Here is a 17,800-nt window from a genome sequence, read left to right on the forward strand (position 1 = left end):
TAAACGTCTTCTCAAAATTGTCTTTCTTTCATTTCTCCTCGAAACAGGCCAGAAACCCTCGGAAGAAGAGGGCAGCGAGAGTCCGGAGAGCGGGAATAGGGACGAGGGTTACTCGACGATGTCGAGCGATGTTCAGGGCGAAGGAACCCGGCAAGAACCGGCGAGAGGGTTGGAGGACCTGAAGGAAGCCACGGACGAAACGGAGGCCGACGTGTCGCCCGACGCTCGGCTCGTTACTCTCGACGCCGGGGATCCGGACGTACTTTTTTTACCCTTAAATCTAACCGTAGGAATTAACCCAAGGCACAGCTATCCACCAACCAAAGATCTACTACCCTATCAGCACGTGATGCGGAGCTTTTCCGACAGCCATCTTTGCCTCAAACTCACCACCACCGCGAGCCTTTCTCCCTACAATATCGCAAGTCCCTCCGGCTCATCCGTTGTTCTCGTCGAAGAAGAGGGCTGGGATGCTGAATACGTCCAGCAGTGGTTGAGGTGAGTAAACTCTACTAGCCGTGAAGCACTGGTTTACTGTGCAACATTTCTGGGACATTTATTGATGTACGCAAACGTCGAATGACAAGATTTGAGTCCTCGTTTGCTGCAGCAGTAACTATTAAAGGTCCAGACTGTATTCAATTATCTTGAAGCCGAATTTTATCGGTAATAGACTTCCATGATATATGTACTTCCGATTCATGACCGTCGATTGTGAAGATGTTTCAAACTTTGAAGATGTATTTTTTTTATCTTCTACTATATATTAAAAACTCTGACGTGGATTGGTGATAAGGATCCATTCAAAGCACTGACATTTTTTCACTCGAAAGTGCAAAGCTTTCTATAGATTTATTAGACAACCTCCGAAACACCGTCAGATAACTTGAGAGTATCTTCAGTCATACTCGTGTTTATTACAAACATGAGTAAATCGAACAAAGAAACCAATTCAGGTTGGACGACACCCGAAGTGCCCAGCAGCACCGCGATCTCCTAGAACTGGAATACGACCGAGCTGAACTTGAAGACTGGAGTTTTTCCCTGTCGACGGAGGATCTTGCCCAGGGCGAATCGACGTGGAAGGAACCGGCCATCACCCCCGCCTTGCCGGCGATAAAGGAGCAGAATCCTCTGGAGCTCGAGGAGGACGCAAACGAGTGTTTGTGGAACGGCGCGAGCTACCTCGCGGATCGAGCAGGTGGTGAGCTGGTGAGTTGCGAGAAGATTAAGAAGGGTGGAGGGCTCAACTCGACGTGGTGATTAACTTTTGGTACGATTCAACCAGGTGGCCCTGCTCATGGACGCGAGAACCAGCGGACCATGGCCATACGCGTCGAGTCCCGGAGCCTCTTGGAGCAGCGAAGAAGGCGGTCCGGAAAACTCCAGCAAAAGATCGTCCGCGGCGCTTTCTGGCTGCAGCGATGATCCGGACTCACCCTCGGTCGGTACCGATTTCACCCGGGATTTTTACAGGCTGGTTAAATTCGAGAGTACGAAAAGCCTCGCGAGCACCTCGTCGAGGGGTGGAAAACCTCCGGAAAGGGAACAGGCACTGCAGAACGTTCTATCGTTTATCGCTGAGCAACAGATGTACCTGGCGGAATTACCGCATCATTATCACGATCCTGCCAACTGCAATGAAACGCCGAATCCAGGCGAAGGTTAGTGTCAGGGATCTTGAAAGAGATATATGGTAGAGTTGGATTTGAAAAGACGATACAAAAGGTCTTGAGGTTAATTGTCGTGGTCTTTTGAATTCGATTCTATGACATTCTATCAGGATCTTTCATGTCTTGGATGAAAAGTTTTTTAACCTTGTAGTCAAAGTGTCATTGTTTTTTTTTTCCTTGTTCAAGCAGCGATCGCAGCTTGCGCCGTAAGTCAGAACGAGCGAGTTTGCGAAACAGCCGAGTCGGGCTCCGGTGACAAGGAAAACGGCGGTCATGAAAATCCTCTGGAAATGGAGCCAAGCGATGATATTCTAGAGCAGATATTGGTCCCGTCTTTGGCGCCTGATGAAAGGATCATCAGCACCGTTTCCTGCAACGGTGGAATTTCCTACACAACCGTGGCTCCCTCCGAACTCGGCGCCGTTCCCGAAGAGGATGAGGAAGCGGCCACCTCCTCGACCCCCAGTACCGTCGTAAGTGTCCCGAAAATCGCAGAAAGACCGTGAGTTTTTATGTTAGAACGGTTAGAAAACGTGGAGGTTGTGGTTCTTTATGTAGAAATAAGTATTTCTGTCAGGTGGATCAATTTTTTAACCTCTCCGATCAAACTCAGTTTCCAATGATAGAGAAGGGTGGTTAATTTTTTGAGATTAATTTTCAAGTCACGATTTTGAATAACTGATATTCGTATAGAGAGGATCTCAACCAACCAACAATTAAACGACTGATAGATTATACGTGACATGTACTAGTTTTATCTTCATTTTAATAAGCTTTGAAGTTTGTGAAAATGGTTCACGGTATCGTTCAAAACTCGGGAACTTTCAAGTAGTTACTAAAATCTCGACCAGCGTGCATTTTTCACTTCATTACGACGTTGTCCGACGTCGGAGAATTCGGAGACGAAGAAACCAGATGTTTCCAAATTCAGTACACTCGTAAAAATCATCGAAACTAAAATCTCTAACGCATTATCTTTTTTCCAAGAAGTTTTTCGTGATCTTATCGAATTGTAACACGTCTGTAACGTATCGCTCACAGAGTTCAGTTTTCAAAAAAGTCATACGAACGTTGTATCTAGTAAAACGAGCACAGTTGAACGATTATCATCGACCAGTGTACAAATTTCGAAGCTCTAAATCGGGTCGAAACCAATATCTCTTCTTTTCGTATCCAACAGCATCTATTCCAAGTGAACTCAAAAATTTTTCGTTCTCATTTCCAAAGGTGAGTCCAGCCCGAGGTCCGCTCCTGGTCGAGGGTCGAGATCGCACTTTCAGTTTCCACGAGCGAGCAACGTCGAAGGATGTGATAGACGAGCTGAACAGGATGATCCGCAAGGGCGAGGACCATCCGGCGTCCCAGGACGCGGCTCAGACCGTCCTCGAGAAGCTTGATCTCGCTTGCTGTTGTCCAACGGGTTGGGTCCACGTGGAAAGAGACATAGACTTCACGGATCCGAAGGTAGGTTGAATGCGAAAAAATTCGGCTCCAAAAATTCCTGATTTTCTCGAATCAACTCCCCGTACTTGGGGTTCCTTTAACGACGAATCCGGCGTTCCCGAGGAGCGTTGATTAATCTCTTATTAATTTTATTCAACAAATATTTAGGCCAGGGCGAATCTGCTCGACGTTATGTTGGCCAGCAGCGAAAGTTCCTCCGCGACATCGAGCAGCGGATCCGCCGGAAGTGATTCCGGCGATGAGCCACCCGACTATCGTCATCTTCACAGGCTCCATCGGTACCGACGTCAAAAGAAAGGTAACTAGAACTACCTGATCTACCTTCTTCAAAATCAGATCAACTCGCTTGGTTGTGAGACCTCTTTCCTCGTTTTTTTTTTTTTTTTTTTTTCTGTCTGTCACTGATATTATCTGGTTTCCGCTTATCTCACGGATCTAACCGCAGCCACTTTTAGTCATTTTCCATTCATATTCACGCTGCAGAATTTATCAAGCTGAATATCCTTACTCATCGTTGGTTTATTTATCTCTCTCCTATTCTCTCTTTTTTTCATCCTTATTTGTTATTGTTTCAATAATCGTGCGCATAACCCTCTATTTTTCACCGCTTATTCGTCGTTCTGATAACACATTAACACCTGAGTCCAAAATCTTCGTCATAACCACAGCCGCTTTGTGTTAATTATGCTATGAAATAGAAATATTGAATAATTAAACACTGCAAATCTCAACACCGAATCCTCTCCCACAAGCATTTTATTAATGTACATACACGCTTTTTGCTAATCGTTCTTTGGTAAGGAAATACACGGGTTGCCCTGACACTTTTGCATCTGGAGGTCAATTTTTCGATTATAAAAAAAATTTTAGTAAGCATGTTTTCACCGAAAATGTCTTGACTTTTTGAAATTTTATCGCATATCATAATTCCAGTAAAAGAAATTGTCGACGTGTAAATTAAAGGCGATCTTTTTTTCTTTTTTGTTTTTTTTTTCTGTCGACCATACTACAATCATCCGTCACAAATTTCTTATACTGAAATTATTATTAGCAAAGCTCTTGGTTTTGATATCGCCTCGATAATTTTAAGAGCCCGTAGATTCTCGGATGAACGACGATACTTGAATAATGCAACGAAGTTACCGTCAAAAGGAAACGACGTCGTAATTATTGTACAGTCGATACTATCTGTGAGAAATCTATGTCAATGTTGATAATGTTAATTGAAAGAAAAATCGTTCTCGTAAATGCTGCTATCGCTGTACATAGCCACTCTCGTATTTTCTGTTCAGATGGTAGCTCCTCCTGCGCGCTCTGCTTTGATTGTCACAAGAAAAGCTACGTAGTTCGGCTTAGTGATGATCAATTTCTCTAACTCGTTTTGATCGTGTCGTTTTTATTTGATATATATATATTCCATAATTATATATCCGTACAGAAAAAGTCAATAAAAAACTTAAAATCAAACGATCGACAAAATCACGTGTCTTGCGTCGACGTTATTCTTCATCTATATATGTATATGTATATGTTGACTGGATTTGGCTTTGATATACATATATGATAACAATAATAATAATAATAACAATAATCATTGTACACGTATGATCAATGTTATACAAGAAAAAGAAATTCGATCTTTAGAAATCTATTTTTCGTTCTTCACGTATTTACTGTATACTTATATTGGCATTTTACTAACCGCAGATTTGTTGTTAAGCCCTCTATTACACGGAGATGTAACCGATTCGTTTATACAAAATTTTTCGCGACTTGCGCGGAAAACTCGATTTTGAAGGAATTGTACGAAATCAAAAATCAAAGAAAAAAAAACAACAACAACAATAAAAAAAACTGCCAGATAGATAAGAGATATAATTTTCAATCTTACAATCGATAAGATTGCGTTAAAACGTCTAAAAGCCGTAGGTATATACAACAATTAGAAGAAAATGAAAATTTCGTTGAATAAAAAAAAATTAGAAATTATAATGCAAAAAGTTTAATCGGCTAATTGATGTAAATCAGAGAGAAAGAGAAAAAAAATTTGAAATCTTACATTTCGAGTAATTGCGTTTAATATTTGAAAATTGCTGAATATTCCTCGACGACGATTGCGTCGAAATTAATTCTATGACAAGACTTCGCGCGATTTGGTTAGCCGGTTACATCTCTGTGGAGGAATTAACGAACGAGTCAGTTTCGGGACGTTGATCGTTGCAATGATAAACGCAAATAATAATCGAGTTCATATGAAAAATGAAAAATCCAAGTAAATAAATAAAGAAAGAAAGAAAGGAAATCGGATAAATAGTTGAAGGCTAAGCCGAGCTACCCCTGTGTCCGCTAGAGCCGGTATAGAAGAGCAAGAGTGGTCTGAGGCATGTTGACCTGCTGCTTGGTTTCCCAGCCTCCGCGGCCCAGGCGCAACGAGTCCTCCGCATCCCCTCGGCTTGGGGCGCTTCGGCGAGACCCTCGATCATCGGCCGCGATGACTTCTTCGTGAGGTACGGCGACAAGGAGCGCGAGGCGGTCGCCACCTTCGATTTTCTCAACGACATCTGCACCCTCTCATCGCCGAGCGACTCGAACAGCAGCCTTCTCGACATCGCCGAGTCTCCCAGCTTCAACGCCGACTGCAAGGACGACCTTATGAAAATTTCTCCATTGTAATATATAGATATTGTAACGTATCGTCGGTCGGATCTACAGCGTCGTCGCCGATACCTGCGATCGATGAAATCATAACGAGAGAAAGATTAGAATGTTTGAAGGAAAGTCGTAATCAAAATAGGAAAGAAACGTGATATAAAGATCTGTAAAATTTTACTCTTTTTTGTAGTGTCGTATTTTATTTCATTTTTTAAGCATATATTTATCGATTTCAGAAACTCAGAATGTAAGAGAGAGAGAGAGAGAGATAGAGAGAGAGAGAGAGAGAGGCAGAGTAAAAAAGATTTAACGAATCGATCTCTCCTTTACTTCGGTACTTTGCAATGGTTTTCCAAAACCTGATGATTTTTTTTATATATATATATATAATCTGATGTTGAACTTGTAAAAAATTCTTCTTTCGTCTAATCGTTGTACTGTCGTAAGCCTTTGAATGATTTTTCATGTTTTTTCGAAGGACGATAAAAATCTAGATCTAAACAATTTATATTATATATATATGAAGTGTAGTCATAATTGTTTTCAAAGGTACAACGACCGATGGAAAACAACGATTAGTTTGAATACTTGCAAAGCTTGCAACCCAGAATCTATTAACATACGTATTGATGCAAAAAACATCACGCAAAAAAATTGGTTGAATAGACATAATGCGAAAGAGTGAAAAGCTAGAGGCTTCTGAGCGCAGAATAAAAAACAAAAAATACTTGTGGCTACATGATTTTGTGTATCTTTGATAGCTGCGGTTCAAAGAGATGAAAAACCTGATCTTCAGGTTTCACCTGCTTCGAATATTCCTAGATATACGTTTGTGAGACACGCAAAGACAACAAACGGCCTAAGCACTTTTCATTTGTTGTACGTGCTTGCGCGTGTGATAATTTTTTGAAAATACTTCTTTAACCTGCATATCGAAATGCTTGTGCGAAATAAAATAATTTTTTTTTTGAACAATTGGAAACGTTGTTAACAATAAACAACGAAATCAAAGACAGAACATGGTCAAGATTCACTCAGCTGATGTCGTGAAAAATACATGGCTGAAGACGCAATTGTTTCGCAATTTCATTGCATCCTTGCAAATATTCACAGAGATTATATTATTAAATCGGACACGTATACCGAAATAATTCGGACTTTTTATACGTGCGCGTTTCACTTAGGTAATGTAATTGCTACGTTTTCGTAATTCGAAAAACGAACAAAGCAGAAAACGAAAAAGTTATGAAAAAAAAAAGAAAACAGAATTTTTTGTCACCACGCAACGAAATACTTAAGACGTCCCGTATCTTATTTTTTATTTTCCTTCCATTCTTTTTGTTCCGCTCATGTACCTATAACATTACTGCAGTACGTATTAGGTATCACCATAACGACGACGCAACGAAGAAACCAGCTTCGATTTTTCACCCGCCAACAAACTCGCTGATCGAAGTCTTCCTACGTTTATTATTTTTTTACACAGTTATTGCAAATTAAAGAGCGCTAGTCTTTTACTTGGAAAAACTTTTGATATACGAGGAAAAATTTGAAAACGTAACGTTCTTACATCGATTTCGAAACGACAGGAAAAATGGCTTCCATAAGATGTATCGAACGGTGCAATTTGATTGTTCATCGTATTTTAGTATCACAGTCTTCAGTAGGGAATGGATTATCGCTTTTTATCAGGGGATCGGTGAATGAACATATTACAGGGTGATATTTGAACGCTAATTTATAAAATATGAAGAAGATCATACGAATCAAATCCCGAAAAAAAAGATTATTGATTATTGATTATTGATTATCTGTATCGTTGAAGCTGAATCAAAATTTTGACTATCGTCGGAAAAACTTGTCGTATGAGTTGTATGTTAGGCATAAAAATCGATTAGACAATGCAATTAACGTGATTCTTGCATGTGAAAAATTTCGTGTTTAATCTTCCAAATCTGAGCTTAGAGAAATATGTTTGTAATAGTAAAAGTCTGAGAGTTTGGTTTTATAATAAAACACGAATACAAAAATTGAAAAAAAAAAGACAAATAAATAAATGAATCATAACGATAATAATAACAGTAACAATAATAACGATAAGAGAATCAACAACAAACTAGTAATTCAAACAAACCAACAAAAACATATAGAACTTTATTTTCACCAATTATTTTTGAATCTTCTGAATATAATCTATGTATACTAATAGAAACTCCAAAAATATAACTCTGGTATGTACGAAAAAAAAGTAAATTGTGAAAAATTATGAAAATTATATGGACCCTATACATTATACACATATATACATATGAAACGATATATATTCCACGAATGTATTTTAGATTTTTTTTCATAGACTAGCAAACGAAACGTGAAAATGAAACAACGACTAGCGGAGTTATAAAACTATTTGAAACGTGCAAAATTTGTCTCATCTCAAAATTTTGTATCATGATATAATAGCGTGCCGTGTCCGTATTGATAATCGGCGATAACAAGAATCCGTGGAAGGATTCGTATTTCATAAACGTATAACACTTACGTAGATGTTATAAATATATTGTATACAGTAGATGATAGAATACGAACGGCTGACGGACCAGGAAACATCATTGGGCGACTTATTTCAATATTGTTGAGATGCGGTGTCTCGTGATTTAAACAAGAAACAATAATGAAATGGAAAATGACCAAACCAATATGAATTACACGCAGTATCCATGAAATTTATTTCGAAACCATCTGTCGAATCGGTCGGATTAAAATGATAATAATTTTCATGTAAAACGAAACTAGCGTACAGATATATATATATATATCTCAGATATATTTTGAAACTATTAGATCATGATATTACATCTCTGTTTGAACATCCATCGTCAAGTTGCGCGGAAAATAATCCCTTTGTGCTGTCCAATTTGAAATTAAATGTCTCCCATTCTTTTTTGCATTCAATGGATAAAACCCGTTCTGATCGTTTTTGAAAATCACGCGAATCGAGAGAGATCTTATCTGCCTGAGACAAATTTTGAGACTTGACCTTATAAACTGAGACATGGTTTTAAGGAACCTCGATGAGAGAAAAGTACCAACCGTTTCGTTCCTAATGCGAACTTCGCGTGTCATTTCGCATGAAAATGCTGAGTTATGATACGTTCATCATAATTGAATTTACTGACGACGCAAATACGCCGAATACCAAGAAGACAAAGTAATCGATATGGCCTATATATAATCGGCAGGCACAATTCGTACGCAGTAATACCTGTAACGATACTATACGGGTTAATATATTGGAGGAAACGAAACATATAATGCTCGGAGCCTAAGCGTATGTGTTTCCAGGTTGAGAAATTGAAAATTGTATATAGAATGTATTATAGTACCTAAAACGATGATAATAGTAATATAAATAGTAATAATAATAATACTATTCTTCATAGTAATGATAATAAATGATACGAATAATGATAAGAATAATAATCATGAGAATGATAAGAAAAATGTAATGCGTACGCAAGATGTAAGTTATCCTTTCTTGAATCACTTAATAAATAATGACAATATATAAAGGTATCGATTCATTGCCTTGATATTCTGGAACCGGAAGACTGTGGGTAAGTATTTGAGGGAAAGCGTACATCCTTCCTTTTTCAGTGGCGAAAGGTAGATACAAACCAAAAGAAGTATGCACCTTCTTTAAGAAGAAAATGTTCATCGTGTATCCTCAGGTTGTGAAAGACCATTATTGGACAGAAGACTTTTCGGCCATCGCAAATCCATGGCTAACCCCTTTGCATTTCCGGTGAAAATTTCAACAACTTTGTAATGTGCTGCTATTATTTCAGTGGGGCACTATACCTACGTAATTTTTCAAAAAAATCGATAAGGCGCAGTCCCGGAACGCTGTGAGCAACAGATCGATGGTTACAGCCGAAGAACGGGATACGTATTTTATCAATTTTTTTGCTGCTGTTCTTTACGTCGTAATTTCTCTGCTGTTGCTCCTACGCTCTTTTTCATGTGTTTGTTGAGTTCCTGTGGGTCGATTTACTCCGGAAAGGGTTGTGGGGATCGATTCCGATGCGAAAAATTTTCGGCTCCGGAAATGAGGAAAAAACGGAGGCTAACCCCTTTGGATTTTTGGCCAGAATTTCGACGACTTTGAAAAGTGCTGCAATTAATTCTTTAGAACACTATTCCGACGTAATTTTGCGAGAGAAATCGATTGATCGCAGTCCCAATGCGCTGCGAGCAACACCTGTAAAGTTACAGCCAAAAAACTGCAGATTTTCATCGTCATTTCTCTGCTGCTGGTCCTGGGCTATTTTTCATGTGTTTTCTGAGTTCCTGGGCGTCGAATTAGTCTAAAAAGCGTCATACGGATCGATTCCCAGAAAAAAGATTTTTCGGCCAAAAAAAATCCAAGGCTAACCCCTTTGCATTTTTGGCGAAAATTTCGACGACTTTGAAAAGTGCTGCAATTAATTCTTTAGGGTACTATTCCGACGTGATTTTGCAAGAGGAATCGATTAATCGCAGTCCCGATACGCTGCGAGCAACACCTGCAAAGTTACAGCCAAAAAACTGCAGATTTTCATCGTCGTTTCTCTGCTGCTGGTCCTGGGCTATTTTTCATGTGTTTTCTGAGTTCCTGGGCGTCGAATTAGTCTAAAAAGCGTCATACGGATCGATTCCCAGACAAAAGATTTTTCGGCCAAAAAAAATCCAAGGCTAACCCCTTTGCATTTTTGGCGAAAATTTCGACGACGTTGAAAGGTGCTGCAATTAATTCTTTGGGGTACTATTCCGACGTGATTTTGCGAGAGGAATCGATTAATCGCAGTCCCGATACGCTGCGAGCAACACCTGCAAAGTTACAGCCGAAAAACTGCAGATTTTCATCGTCATTTCTCTGCTGCTGGTCCTAGGCTATTTTTCATGTGTTTTCTGAGTTCCTGGGCGTCGAATTAGTCTAAAAAGCGTCATACGGATCGATTCCCAGAAAAAAGATTTTTCGGCCAAAAAAAATCCAAGGCTAACCCCTTTGCATTTTTGGCGAAAATTTCGACGACTTTGAAAAGTGCTGCAATTAATTCTTTAGGGTACTATTCCGACGTGATTTTGCGAGAGGAATCGATTAATCGCAGTCCCAATACGCTGCGAGCAACACCTGCAAAGTTACAGCCGAAAAACTGCAGATTTTCATCGTCGTTTCTCTGCTGCTGGTCCTAGGCTATTTTTCATGTGTTTTCTGAGTTCCTGGGCGTCGAATTAGTCTAAAAAGCGTCATACGGATCGATTCCCAGACGAAAGATTTTTCGGCCACAAAAAATCCAAGGCTAACCCCTTTGCATTTTTGGCCAAAATTTCGACGACTTTGAAAAGTGCTGCAATTAATTCTTTAGGGTACTATTCCGACGTGATTTTGCGAGAGGAATCGATTAATCGCAGTCCCAATACGCTGCGAGCAACACCTGCAAAGTTACAGCCAAAAAACTGCAGATTTTCATCGTCATTTCTCTGCTGCTGGTCCTAGGCTATTTCTCATGTGTTTTTTGAGTTCCTGGGCGTCGAATTAGTCTAAAAAGCGTCATACGGATCGATTCCCAGACAAAAGATTTTTCGGCCAAAAAAAATCCAAGGCTAACCCCTTTGCATTTTTGGCGAAAATTTCGACGACTTTGAAAAGTGCTGCAATTATTTCTTTGGGGTACTATTCCGACGTGATTTTGCGAGAGGAATCGATTAATCGCAGTCCCGATACGCTGCGAGCAACACCTGCAAAGTTACAGCCGAAAAACTGCAGATTTTCATCGTCATTTCTCTGCTGCTGGTCCTAGGCTATTTTTCATGTGTTTTCTGAGTTCCTGGGCGTCGAATTAGTCTAAAAAGCGTCATACGGATCGATTCCCAGACGAAAGATTTTTCGGCCAAAAAAAATCCAAGGCTAACCCCTTTGCATTTTTGGCGAAAATTTCGACGACTTTGAAAAGTGCTGCAATTAATTCTTTAGGGTACTATTCCGACGTGATTTTGCGAGAGGTATCGATTAATCGCAGTCCCGATACGCTGCGAGCAACACCTGCAAAGTTACAGCCGAAAAACTGCAGATTTTCATCGTCATTTCTCCGCTGCTGGTCCTAGGCTATTTTTCATGTGTTTTCTGAGTTCCTGGGCGTCGAATTAGTCTAAAAAGCGTCATACGGATCGATTCCCAGACGAAAGATTTTTCGGCCAAAAAAAATCCAAGGTTAACCCCTTTGCATTTTTGGCGAAAATTTCGACGACTTTGAAAAGTGCTGCAATCAATTCTTTAGGGTACTATTCCGACGTGATTTTGCGAGAGGAATCGATTAATCGCAGTCCCGATACGCTGCGAGCAACACCTGCAAAGTTACAGCCGAAAAACTGCAGATTTTCATCGTCATTTCTCTGCTGCTGGTCCTAGGCTATTGTTCATGTGTTTTCTGAGTTCCTGGGCGTCGAATTAGTCTAAAAAGCGTCATACGGATCGATTCCCAGACAAAAGATTTTTCTGCCAAAAAAAATCCAAGGCTAACCCCTTTGCATTTTTGGCGAAAATTTCGACGACTTTGAAAAGTGCTGCAATCAATTCTTTAGGGTACTATTCCGACGTGATTTTGCGAGAGGAATCGATTAATCGCAGTCCCGATACGCTGCGAGCAACACCTGCAAAGTTACAGCCGAAAAACTGCAGATTTTCATCGTCATTTCTCTGCTGCTGGTCCTAGGCTATTGTTCATGTGTTTTCTGAGTTCCTGGGCGTCGAATTAGTCTAAAAAGCGTCATACGGATCGATTCCCAGACAAAAGATTTTTCTGCCAAAAAAAATCCAAGGCTAACCCCTTTGCATTTTTGGCGAAAATTTCGACGACTTTGAAAAGTGCTGCAATCAATTCTTTAGGGTACTATTCCGACGTGATTTTGCGAGAGGAATCGATTAATCGCAGTCCCGATACGCTGCGAGCAACACCTGCAAAGTTACAGCCGAAAAACTGCAGATTTTCATCGTCGTTTCTCTGCTGCTGGTCCTAGGCTATTTTTCATGTGTTTTCTGAGTTCCTGGGCGTCGAATTAGTCTAAAAAGCGTCATACGGATCGATTCCCAGACGAAAGATTTTTCGGCCACAAAAAATCCAAGGCTAACCCCTTTGCATTTTTGGCGAAAATTTCGACGACTTTGAAAAGTGCTGCAATTATTTCTTTGGGGTACTATTCCGACGTGATTTTGCGAGAGGAATCGATTAATCGCAGTCCTGATACGCTGCGAGCAACACCTGCAAAGTTACAGCCGAAAAACTGCAGATTTTCATCGTCATTTCTCTGCTGCTGGTCCTAGGCTATTTTTCATGTGTTTTCTGAGTTCCTGGGCGTCGAATTAGTCTAAAAAGCGTCATACGGATCGATTCCCAGACGAAAGATTTTTCGGCCACAAAAAATCCAAGGCTAACCCCTTTGCATTTTTGGCGAAAATTTCGACGACTTTGAAAAGTGCTGCAATTAATTCTTTAGGGTACTATTCCGACGTGATTTTGCGAGAGGAATCGATTACTCGCAGTCCCGATACGCTGCGAGCAACACCTGCAAAGTTACAGCCAAAAAACTGCAGATTTTCATCGTCATTTCTCTGCTGCTGGTCCTAGGCTATTTTTCATGTGTTTTCTGAGTTCCTGGGCGTCGAATTAGTCTAAAAAGCGTCATACGGATCGATTCCCAGACAAAAGATTTTTCGGCCAAAAAAAATCCAAGGCTAACCCCTTTGCATTTTTGGCGAAAATTTCGACGACGTTGAAAGGTGCTGCAATTAATTCTTTGGGGTACTATTCCGACGTGATTTTGCGAGAGGAATCGATTAATCGCAGTCCCGATACGCTGCGAGCAACACCTGCAAAGTTACAGCCGAAAAACTGCAGATTTTCATCGTCATTTCTCTGCTGCTGGTCCTAGGCTATTTTTCATGTGTTTTCTGAGTTCCTGGGCGTCGAATTAGTCTAAAAAGCGTCATACGGATCGATTCCCAGAAAAAAGATTTTTCGGCCAAAAAAAATCCAAGGCTAACCCCTTTGCATTTTTGGCGAAAATTTCGACGACTTTGAAAAGTGCTGCAATTAATTCTTTAGGGTACTATTCCGACGTGATTTTGCAAGAGGAATCGATTAATCGCAGTCCCGATACGCTGCGAGCAACACCTGCAAAGTTACAGCCAAAAAACTGCAGATTTTCATCGTCGTTTCTCTGCTGCTGGTCCTGGGCTATTTTTCATGTGTTTTCTGAGTTCCTGGGCGTCGAATTAGTCTAAAAAGCGTCATACGGATCGATTCCCAGAAAAAAGATTTTTCGGCCAAAAAAAATCCAAGGCTAACCCCTTTGCATTTTTGGCGAAAATTTCGACGACTTTGAAAAGTGCTGCAATTAATTCTTTAGGGTACTATTCCGACGTGATTTTGCAAGAGGAATCGATTAATCGCAGTCCCGATACGCTGCGAGCAACACCTGCAAAGTTACAGCCAAAAAACTGCAGATTTTCATCGTCGTTTCTCTGCTGCTGGTCCTGGGCTATTTTTCATGTGTTTTCTGAGTTCCTGGGCGTCGAATTAGTCTAAAAAGCGTCATACGGATCGATTCCCAGACAAAAGATTTTTCGGCCAAAAAAAATCCAAGGCTAACCCCTTTGCATTTTTGGCGAAAATTTCGACGACGTTGAAAGGTGCTGCAATTAATTCTTTGGGGTACTATTCCGACGTGATTTTGCGAGAGGAATCGATTAATCGCAGTCCCGATACGCTGCGAGCAACACCTGCAAAGTTACAGCCGAAAAACTGCAGATTTTCATCGTCATTTCTCTGCTGCTGGTCCTAGGCTATTTTTCATGTGTTTTCTGAGTTCCTGGGCGTCGAATTAGTCTAAAAAGCGTCATACGGATCGATTCCCAGAAAAAAGATTTTTCGGCCAAAAAAAATCCAAGGCTAACCCCTTTGCATTTTTGGCGAAAATTTCGACGACTTTGAAAAGTGCTGCAATTAATTCTTTAGGGTACTATTCCGACGTGATTTTGCGAGAGGAATCGATTATTCGCAGTCCCGATACGCTGCGAGCAACACCTGCAAAGTTACAGCCGAAAAACTGCAGATTTTCATCGTCATTTCTCTGCTGCTGGTCCTAGGCTATTTTTCATGTGTTTTCTGAGTTCCTGGGCGTCGAATTAGTCTAAAAAGCGTCATACGGATCGATTCCCAGACAAAAGATTTTTCGGCCAAAAAAAATCCAAGGCTAACCCCTTTGCATTTTTGGCGAAAATTTCGACGACTTTGAAAAGTGCTGCAATTAATTTTTTAGGGTACTATTCCGACGTGATTTTGCGAGAGGTATCGATTAATCGCAGTCCCGATACGCTGCGAGCAACACCTGCAAAGTTACAGCCAAAAAACTGCAGATTTTCATCGTCATTTCTCTGCTGCTGGTCCTAGGCTATTTTTCATGTGTTTTCTGAGTTCCTGGGCGTCGAATTAGTCTAAAAAGCGTCATACGGATCGATTCCCAGACGAAAGATTTTTCGGCCACAAAAAATCCAAGGCTAACCCCTTTGCATTTTTGGCGAAAATTTCGACGACTTTGAAAAGTGCTGCAATTAATTCTTTAGGGTACTATTCCGACGTGATTTTGCGAGAGGAATCGATTAATCGCAGTCCCGATACGCTGCGAGCAACACCTGCAAAGTTACAGCCGAAAAACTGCAGATTTTCATCGTCATTTCTCCGCTGCTGGTCCTAGGCTATTTTTCATGTGTTTTCTGAGTTCCTGGGCGTCGAATTAGTCTAAAAAGCGTCATACGGATCGATTCCCAGACGAAAGATTTTTCGGCCAAAAAAAATCCAAGGTTAACCCCTTTGCATTTTTGGCGAAAATTTCGACGACTTTGAAAAGTGCTGCAATCAATTCTTTAGGGTACTATTCCGACGTGATTTTGCGAGAGGAATCGATTAATCGCAGTCCCGATACGCTGCGAGCAACACCTGCAAAGTTACAGCCGAAAAACTGCAGATTTTCATCGTCATTTCTCTGCTGCTGGTCCTAGGCTATTTTTCATGTGTTTTCTGAGTTCCTGGGCGTCGAATTAGTCTAAAAAGCGTCATACGGATCGATTCCTAGACGAAAGATTTTTCGGCCAAAAAAAATCCAAGGCTAACCCCTTTGCATTTTTGGCGAAAATTTCGACGACTTTGAGAAGTGCTGCAATCAATTCTTTAGGGTACTATTCCGACGTGATTTTGCGAGAGGAATCGATTAATCGCAGTCCCGATACGCTGCGAGCAACACCTGCAAAGTTACAGCCGAAAAACTGCAGATTTTCATCGTCATTTCTCTGCTGCTGGTCCTAGGCTATTTTTCATGTGTTTTCTGAGTTCCTGGGCGTCGAATTAGTCTAAAAAGCGTCATACGGATCGATTCCCAGACGAAAGATTTTTCGGCCACAAAAAATCCAAGGCTAACCCCTTTGCATTTTTGGCGAAAATTTCGACGACTTTGAAAAGTGCTTCAATTAATTCTTTAGGGTACTATTCCGACGTGATTTTGCGAGTGGAATCGATTAATCGCAGTCCCAATACGCTGCGAGCAACACCTGCAAAGTTACAGCCAAAAAACTGCAGATTTTCATCGTCATTTCTCTGCTGCTGGTCCTAGGCTATTTTTCATGTGTTTTCTGAGTTCCTGGGCGTCGAATTAGTCTAAAAAGCGTCATACGGATCGATTCCCAGACGAAAGATTTTTCGGCCAAAAAAAATCCAAGGCTAACCCCTTTGCATTTTTGGCGAAAATTTCGACGACTTTGAAAAGTGCTGCAATTAATTCTTTAGGGTACTATTCCGACGTGATTTTGCGAGAGGAATCGATTAATCGCAGTCCCGATACGCTGCGAGCAACACCTGCAAAGTTACAGCCGAAAAACTGCAGATTTTCATCGTCATTTCTCTGCTGCTGGTCCTAGGCTATTTTTCATGTGTTTTCTGAGTTCCTGGGCGTCGAATTAGTCTAAAAAGCGTCATGCGGATCGATTCCCAGACGAAAGATTTTTCGGCCAAAAAAAATCCAAGGCTAACCCCTTTGCATTTTTGGCGAAAATTTCGACGACTTTGAAAAGTGCTTCAATTAATTCTTTAGGGTACTATTCCGACGTGATTTTGCGAGAGGAATCGATTAATCGCAGTCCCGATACGCTGCGAGCAACACCCGCAAAGTTACAGCCAAAAAACTGCAGATTTTCATCGTCATTTCTCTGCTGCTGGTCCTAGGCTATTTTTCATGTGTTTTCTGAGTTCCTGGGCGTCGAATTAGTCTAAAAAGCGTCATACGGATCGATTCCCAGACAAAAGATTTTTCGGCCAAAAAAAATCCATGACTAACCCCTTTGCATTTTTGGCGAAAATTTCGACGACTTTGAAAAGTGCTGCAATTAATTCTTTAGGGTACTATTCCGACGTGATTTTGCGAGTGGAATCGATTAATCGCAGTCCCGATACGCTGCGAGCAACACCTGCAAAGTTACAGCCAAAAAACTGCAGATTTTCATCGTCATTTCTCTGCTGCTGGTCCTAGGCTATTTTTCATGTGTTTTCTGAGTTCCTGGGCGTCGAATTAGTCTAAAAAGCGTCATACGGATCGATTCCCAGACGAAAGATTTTTCGGCCAAAAAAAATCCAAGGCTAACCCCTTTGCATTTTTGGCGAAAATTTCGACGACTTTGAAAAGTGCTGCAATTAATTCTTTAGGGTACTATTCCGACGTGATTTTGCGAGAGGAATCGATTAATCGCAGTCCCGATACGCTGCGAGCAACACCTGCAAAGTTACAGCCGAAAAACTGCAGATTTTCATCGTCATTTCTCTGCTGCTGGTCCTAGGCTATTTTTCATGTGTTTTCTGAGTTCCTGGGCGTCGAATTAGTCTAAAAAGCGTCATACGGATCGATTCCCAGACGAAAGATTTTTC

At 40.8% G+C, this 17,800-nt stretch overlaps 1 protein-coding gene across 6 annotated transcripts in view; it reads left to right on the forward strand.

Moving 5' to 3' along the window:
- The window catches only part of LOC124410329, a 161,195-nt gene extending 155,376 nt beyond the window's left edge, over positions 1 to 5,819 (forward strand). For 2 of the 6 annotated variants that reach the window (XM_046888598.1, XM_046888601.1), the window contains 7 exons: positions 48 to 498; positions 957 to 1,212; positions 1,289 to 1,664; positions 1,860 to 2,146; positions 2,901 to 3,137; positions 3,285 to 3,435; positions 5,548 to 5,819. In XM_046888598.1, coding sequence (XP_046744554.1) covers positions 48 to 498; positions 957 to 1,212; positions 1,289 to 1,664; positions 1,860 to 2,146; positions 2,901 to 3,137; positions 3,285 to 3,435; positions 5,548 to 5,810 — 2,021 coding nt within the window. In that variant the 3' untranslated portion in view covers positions 5,811 to 5,819. Of the gene's footprint in view, positions 1 to 47; positions 499 to 956; positions 1,213 to 1,288; positions 1,665 to 1,859; positions 2,147 to 2,900; positions 3,138 to 3,284; positions 3,436 to 4,429; positions 4,574 to 5,451 lie in introns of those variants that run through there. The other 4 variants (XM_046888599.1, XM_046888603.1, XM_046888602.1 and 1 more) reach the window with 4 other exon arrangements.
- The last annotated feature ends 11,981 nt before the right edge of the window (positions 5,820 to 17,800 follow it).

The sequence above is a fragment of the Diprion similis genome, chromosome 9 (assembly GCF_021155765.1).
Source record: "Diprion similis isolate iyDipSimi1 chromosome 9, iyDipSimi1.1, whole genome shotgun sequence".
Taxonomy (NCBI): Eukaryota; Metazoa; Arthropoda; class Insecta; order Hymenoptera; family Diprionidae; genus Diprion; species Diprion similis.